Source organism: Haliotis rufescens, unplaced genomic scaffold (genome assembly GCF_023055435.1).
Source record: "Haliotis rufescens isolate VD_foot unplaced genomic scaffold, xgHalRufe1.0.p SCAF_15, whole genome shotgun sequence".
Taxonomy (NCBI): domain Eukaryota; kingdom Metazoa; phylum Mollusca; class Gastropoda; order Lepetellida; family Haliotidae; genus Haliotis; species Haliotis rufescens.
Window position 1 is genome coordinate 28,803,406 of NW_025963835.1, and position 7,526 is coordinate 28,810,931.

Genomic DNA, 7,526 nt, shown 5'->3' on the forward strand with positions numbered 1-7,526 from the left:
GCTGGAATATTGCTGAGTGCGGCGTTAAACAACAAACAAACAAACAAAGCTCTGTGGAACGGGATCCAGACCTGATAAGTTGCAGTGGCTTTGCTTGAATATATGCTACCTATGCTGTACAAAGCTATCGAATAAACAATTATAAGCTATATATATGTGCAGTATACACATGTGATATGTGGAGTTTTAAGTCGTGCAATACGTGACATGAAAACGCTATGATTATCAGTCGTGGCTTAAACCCATTGAGCTCTGGGTCTCCTGACACAGCGTTGCGACTCCCAGTCAACATGGCGTCCCGTAAAGTGGTGGTGGTATTTGGCGCAACCGGAAAGCAAGGTGGGAGTGTTGCGAGGGCTCTGGTCAAGGACGGCAACTTCAAAGTACGCGCTGTCACCCGTCATGCCGACAGTGATAAAGCCAAAGAGCTCAAGAAAGAAGGTAACAGAGTTTGAGTGAACGAGTTAACATTGAACATTTCATCTCCTCCATTTTGCGACGAGAAGGTATGGTGAGGTGAGGTGAAATGGGGTTTAACGTCACGTCCACTTATATACTGTGCGTGTGAGTTTTCTTGTCCTGGTTGATACCGGTATTATAGTGCTAGCCCACTGAGATACCATGCCGCAGCTGTAACATGGATACCCCGACTCCGACACAGTACAGATAGACCTTGTTTTATGTCGCCAGGCATGGTAACAAAAAGTACCATCTTTTAACGGAAAAGAATGTCGGTTAGTTGATGTTTTCATATTGTTCATTCGTGTCTCGTTTCCTGTCTGTCGGTCTCCGTAGTCTCGTGGATAAAGCGTCTGCCCGGAGAACGGAAGGTCGTGGGTTCGATCCCCGGTGGAATACCAAAAGATGTTAAGAGATGGTACTTATTGGTACCCTGCCTGTCGCTCATCATTACGGGGCCAAAACAAGGACTGGTCGGCTCCAGGTCAGTATACTGTGTCAGAGTGGGGTATTAATGTTAAACCGCGGCATGGTTTGTCAGTGGATAAGCACTATACAATCGGCACTAGTACAAGCACAAGCTCGGTGACATGGTTGATGCATGTCATCGTATTCCAATTGGTTGGATCGATGCTCATGATGTCAATCACAAAAAATGAAGGATGCATGGGTTCGTGAGCCAATCAGATTTCTGAAACAATTCAAATTTCTTTTTCTTTCGCCACTCTTCCTAAATTCGATCTAAGCAAAAAACACCACCACAGGACACCGAAATACTCCCCAGATACACCCTTTTGGATGTAGATCTATTGCCCTCAGGAACATTAGGATGTGTAAAATATCTTCAACAATATAACAGCGCGGCTTTATACTTTTTTGATTCGGCACTCTCCGATTATCTTCGATTTCGAGATTTGAATTCAGACACGTTTATCTGAAAGCGTTGCTCCCTCGTACAGAGACTTTAGAATCAATAACGCTGATTGGCTCAATAGGAAGTTTACCTGGCAGCCTCCTTTTGAGATGTCCTCAGATCTTCAGGCAGAGAGTGTCGGAGTAAAAAGTCTGATTTTGATGAGATTGACCCAGCCTGTGGACCCTCTTCATTCGAGATGCTATAGCGAATACACTGGGTAATGAGGGGAGTTATTTAAGAATTGACTCCAAAACGCAAAATTAATTAAGTAATTTCATGTAATTACAAATCTGTCTACCCGTGAAGATCCGGGGTAGAATAGGTCTTCAGCAACCAATACTTGCCCTAAAAGGCGACTATGGTTGTCGTAAGAGGATACTAACGGGTTGATGCATGTCATCGATCCCTATTGCGTGGATCGATGCTCATGATGTCAATCACTGGATTGTCTGGCCAAGATACTGTCGCCGTCTAAATGTCATTACACCATGGAATATGTTCAGAAACCCGTATGCATGTACAGTAAACTACCTTTATAACGAACACGCTTACAATGAACTAACGGATATAACGAACTGTGTTTTAGGTCCCGGACATTTATTGTATAGTTTAGTTGAAATTCTTATAACGAACTACAGTAAATTACGGTTATAACAAACTCAAAGGGACAACTAATTTTAGTTCGTAATAACCGTAGTTCGGCATAATCATATATACAGAATATATATCACAAATGGCTGGGACTAAAAAATAAGTTCGTTATATCAGTAAGTCCGCTATAAGCGAGTTCGTTATAAACGTAGTTTACTGTACATTTATAACGATCAATAATTAGTGGTCCCTGTGAGTTCGTTATAACCGTAGTTTAGTGTATGTATGTATTTATTCCACTGCAGGTTGTGATGTGGTCGAAGCGAATCTAGATGACAAGGCCAGTGTGGTGGAAGCGATGCGAGGAGCTTATGGGGTGTTCCTGGTGACTAACTACTGGGAAGACATGGACGAGAAGCGGGAGTTCACGGAGGTCAATAGTTCCACATACACGCATTCTGGACAACCATCCTCGATAATCCAGTACATTATATGTCTTCTATTCATTGAGTTAGTGAGTGAGTGGGTAAGTGAGTATAGTTTTACGCCGCTTTTAGCAATATTCCAGCAATATCACGGCGGATGACAACAGAAATGGGCTTCACACATAGTACCCATGTCGGGAATTGAACCCGGGACGAGCGAACGCTTTAACCACTAGGCTACCCGACCGCCCCTGTCCTATTCATACCGATTCTGACCCGAATATTTACCGGGAAGAGTGAAAGTATTGATGGAGTCGTTGCGATGCAGAGGAGTTGGAATTGTTTCTATGACACCTTGCAACTGTCCAGCAAATTGTCTATGGGACCAGTTATTTATTCTGTTTGTTTCTTTGTTGTTTAACGCCGAACAATATTCCAGCCATCTGGCGGAGGCCTGTAAATATTTGAGTCTTGACCAGACAATCCAGTGATTGATATCATGAGCATCGATCCACGAAATTGGGATACGTGACATGCATCAACCAAGTCAGCGAGCCTGACCACCCGTTCCCGTTAGTCGGCTCTCAAGACAAGCAAATTTGCTTTCTACGGCAAGCATGGGTTGCTGAAGACCTATTCTAGCTCGGATCTTCACGGGTCTTATATTTTTGCTGTGGCTCTGCCAGAGGGGAGTGCTTTCATCCTACCTCGCCACCATGTGTATTGGGTGCATCCTGTATTTATCTGAATTTACAAACTTTATCTCGAGTATTTCACTCGACAGACGATGTATCTTGGAATGGCCCCATGTATTGTGTGTTTGTTGTTTAACGCAGCACTAAAGCAGTATTCAAGCTATATGTCGGCGGTCTGTATATCATCCAGACAATCCTGTGATTGACGTGAGCATATATCTACGCAATTGGCATACGATGACAACTATAAGCAACCGAGTCACTGAGTCTGACAACCTTATCCATTTTGCAAGCATCTTGCCGTAGACCTCATAAAATAATATTGAAAAAATATGTTATTTCATTTTTTCATGACACTAATTCCTTGACCTTGACAGAATAGGGGCTACAGACCGTGAGTGAGTGATTTGGGGTTAACGCCGCTTTTAACAGTATTCCATTAATATCACGGCGTGCCGGCTTTATGTGGGAGGAAAGCCGGAGTGATGCAGGTCTCAGACGTTTACCACTTTGGAGAAACCCACAAGCACGGTAATGGAGCTGACAAACCTAGAAAAACCGGGATTCGAACGCCCATTTATATATTTCTAGCGCAACTGTGCACAGCGTGGGGCGTCTTAGACGACCTTACCACCCGTGTCCACGCAGTATCAAGTAATAGCATTGCTTTTCAAACTCATTACAGGGTAGGGACGCTGTAGACGCTGCCAAAGAGTGTGGTGTTCAGCACCTGGTGTACAGTGGCCTGGAGAACGTGACGGAATCGTGCGGCTATTCCGTGGCTTGCTTTGACGGCAAGGGCAGGGTGGAGGAATATCTTCGGTCATGTGGCCTGGAATACACCATAGTCAGGCTGTCGTTCTACATGGAGAACCTACTGACGATGTTTCCGCCTAAGAGGCAAGAAGACGGCTTGTACCATCTGGGTACGATTTCTTTGCTAAAATGTTTTTCAAGAAAACTGCGGTGAAATTATGTTTATGCCGCAAGTTAGCAATTGCCCCATCGCCCCGTAGAGATTAAAAGTGTATGAATATGATACGGGATGATTGGATTGCGGAACTCAGAGATTTCCGTGGATGTCAGGAGACACCGGAACTGGAAGTACCGCCATTTTGGAAAAAGAAGCCAGGGGTTTTACTCTGGCGTCTTTTTCAAGATGGTTGGACAACCGGTTCCGGTGCAAGTCGGGATGTACCGCAACCGGAAGTGCAGCCATGTTGAAAAATAGATAAAAACAAACACTACAGAAATAGGGGTCTTTGTATCTGAAAGCCCTGTACGTGCTATATGTAGTGATTGTTTGGTGAGGGTGACATTGAAGAATGACCTCTGTTGACCTTGATATTCTAACTGCGGGCTAGGGGCCTAAATTGCGACGGAATAAACACAAAAGAGTTTTTCACCTTCTGATAACCGGCCTCAGACATGACAAGCGAACGCTTCAACCACTAGGCTACTCCCGTCACGCGTAAAGACGAGCAGGGCGTTGATATGGTGGAGTAGGTGGAGTGAGTGAGTGAGTGAGTTTGGTTTAATGCCGCTTTTAACATTATTCCAGTTATATCACGGCGTGTCAGCTAAATGTGGGAGGAGGCCCGAAGTGATGCAGGTCTCAGACGTTTACAACTTCGGTGAAACTCACGAGCACGGGTATGGTGCTGACAAACCTAGAAACATAATCGGGGCGAACCGGGATTCGAACCCACAATCATAGGTTTCTTGGAGTAGGTTGAAATTTACCCACTTGATTGATGTTTTCCGGTTTCGGATCAGATATGGATACAGATAAGGATGTTCGGTTTTAGGAGTGGAGGCACTTTCCACAAGGCCAGATGAGTTGGAGGTTAACGGAGGAATCTCTTTGGCTTCGGGTTTTCTATTGAAGTCAATACGCCATTTCAAATGTTTCAGAAATACCAATGGAGGGACATCCCCTACATGTTGTGAGTGTGGGTGAAATAGGCCCAATGATAGTCTGCATCTTTGAGGATCCCCGGGAATACACAGGGAGAACACTTGGGCTGAGCAGCGAACACCTCACTCTAGACGAGATGGCACGTGAAATGACGGAATGTTTGGGGGTCAAGGTCAAGGATGACAAGGTGAGGAGACATCCGAGTGTATCATCATTTATATTCGTAAACAACCAAATAAACAATTATGTGCATTTTATTGAGAGAGAAAACAAATTGCTAGTACAAGCATCCTCCATTCTTTGTTTGTGACTCGCGAAAAAGGAAGTCCTCAATCGAAAGCGAGGCTGTGACCTATTTTCTACACTAGTCTGAGTACAGTATGGCGGTAACCACAAATCATGTCGGAAATCTCCCTCGGTCTGTATCACTGTAAACAACTTGATGATCACGTAAGATAATCTAAACTTGAACATTTGAGAAAACTTAAATTTCCTGAATTGAAATCTACATAATTATTTATTATATAAAATTTAAGGACTTAAACGTGATCAGCTTCACAGGGTAATGTCCCCCTTTCAGCTTCATCGTTCCGCAGACAAAAATGCCTTCAATGTATTTTGTTCCCTTTTTAGGTCAAGCAACAACTGAGAATAAAAAGAATCATAGAAACATACGACTAGTGTGCGGTGGTGTCGTGTTTGATTTGAGTCCCGTGAAGATCCGGGGTAGAATAGGTCTTCAGCAACCCATGCCGTAAAAGGCGACTAACGGGATCGCGTAGTCAGGCTGGTGGACTTGGTTGATGCATGTCATCCCAATTGCGTGGATCGATGCCCATGATGTCAATCACTGGATTGTCTGGTCCAGACTCGATTATTTACAGACCGACGTCATATAGCGGGAATATTGCTGAGTGCGGCGTTAAACAACAAACAAAGCAATGTTAAGAGACCACAAGAAAAATGACCGTTTTCGCGATGCAATCTGGGCGCTCACTGGTGTGTGTACTCGGGGGCACGGGTGGCCCAGTCGTCTAAGGCGCCGCGATTCGCTGTGCAGAATTGCGTCCCTTGGGCATGCCAGAAACCTATGATTGTGGGTTCGAATCCCGGTTCGCCTCAATTATGTTTCTAGGTTTGTCAGCACCATACCCGTGCTCGTGGGTTTCGCCGAAGTGGTAAACGTCTGAGACCTGCATCACTTCAGGCTTTCCTCCCACATTAAGCTGACACGCCGTGATATCACTGGAATAATATCAAAAGTGGCGTTAAGCCCAACTTACTCACTCACTCTGCGTACTCGCTTGGTTCCGTATCGCTTGAACAAGTCTCGATCCGTTGGTTAAAAATACCCACCATTACCAACAAATTAGCCGTATGTCGGGGTCGAAATTAACCAAGAATGTATACCAGCCATGCGGTAAAAGTACGGCAATAACCCCCAACGTATTTCCATTCCTACGCATGTATTCAAACCAGGAAGTATTGCCGATGCAGATCCAAATATTGAAAAATATTTCTTTTTGATTCCCAGATAACCTTGGCCGCCTTCTGCCAACTGAAATTCCCTGGAGTCGAAGTGTTCTGCACCATGTTCAAGTTCTTCCAATCTGACGACTTTAAGAGAGACATAGAACTCAGCCGGAAGTTGAATCCAGAATTGTCTCCCTTCAGAGAATGGTTGGCGCGCAATAAAGAGGCGCTGCTCGCTATAATGAACAAATAATGTCGCACATACGTTCTGTGGGGGCACGGGTGGCCCAGTCGTCTAAGACGCCGCGATTTGCTGTGCAGAGTTGCGTCCCTTGGGCACGCCAGAAACCTATGATTGTGGGTTCGAATCCCGGTTCGCCCCGATTATGTTTCTAGATTTGTCAGCACCATACCCGTGCTCGTGGGTTTCACCGAAGTGGTAAACGTCTGAGAATCGCATCACTTCGGGCTTTCCTCCCACATTAAGCTGACACGCCGTGATATAACTGGAATGCTGTTAAAAGATGCGTTAAACCCAACTCACTCACTCACTCACATACGTTCTGTATTCCCCAAGTTGACAAGAATCTGATGATGCGAGTCAGTCATTTTATAGGCTGGTTGAGTTGCACAGTGGTTAAAACGTTTGCTCGTTAAGAGTTCTAATCAATTGGCTAAGGCTTGTTAAAATACATTAATTTTAAGTCGCCTACCTAAAAACTAGTTTCTTTTTAAATTTTAAGCACTGATAATAATAAACGTCTTTATCAACTAACATTTCGTTGTTGCATCGTATTTCCGACGTTTTGCGTGGTTCCATCGTAGTGCCGCCAGTGCCAATGTCCCTCCTATTTACCAATCAGATTCCACCTCTCATATGAATATAGGAATGAATGGATGGATGGATGGATGGTTTGTCTTTATTTCCTCCAGTGAACCGAATAGGTTCAATGAAGTTACATAGTCACATAATTATATTTTACAATGTGTGTGTGTGTGTGTGTGTGTGTGTGTGTGTGTGTGTGTGTGTGTGTGTGTGTGCTAGTTCA

At 44.4% G+C, this 7,526-nt stretch overlaps 1 protein-coding gene across 2 annotated transcripts; it reads left to right on the plus strand.

Annotated features, from left to right (window-relative positions):
- The first annotated feature begins 241 nt into the window (after nt 1-241).
- On the plus strand, nt 242-6,867 carry LOC124140290 (nmrA-like family domain-containing protein 1). Of its 2 annotated transcripts, XM_048395936.1 has the most exons (6): nt 329-441; nt 796-943; nt 2,272-2,399; nt 3,772-4,012; nt 5,001-5,191; nt 6,539-6,867. In XM_048395936.1, the coding sequence occupies exons 2-6, from the start codon at nt 865-867 to the stop codon at nt 6,728-6,730; spliced, it is 831 nt and encodes a 276-aa protein (XP_048251893.1). In that variant the 5' UTR covers nt 329-441; nt 796-864; the 3' UTR covers nt 6,731-6,867. The 2 variants fall into 2 exon arrangements, with proteins under 2 accessions (XP_048251892.1, XP_048251893.1); XM_048395935.1 differs by lacking the exon at nt 796-943 and having other exon boundaries at nt 242-441.
- The last annotated feature ends 659 nt before the right edge of the window (nt 6,868-7,526 follow it).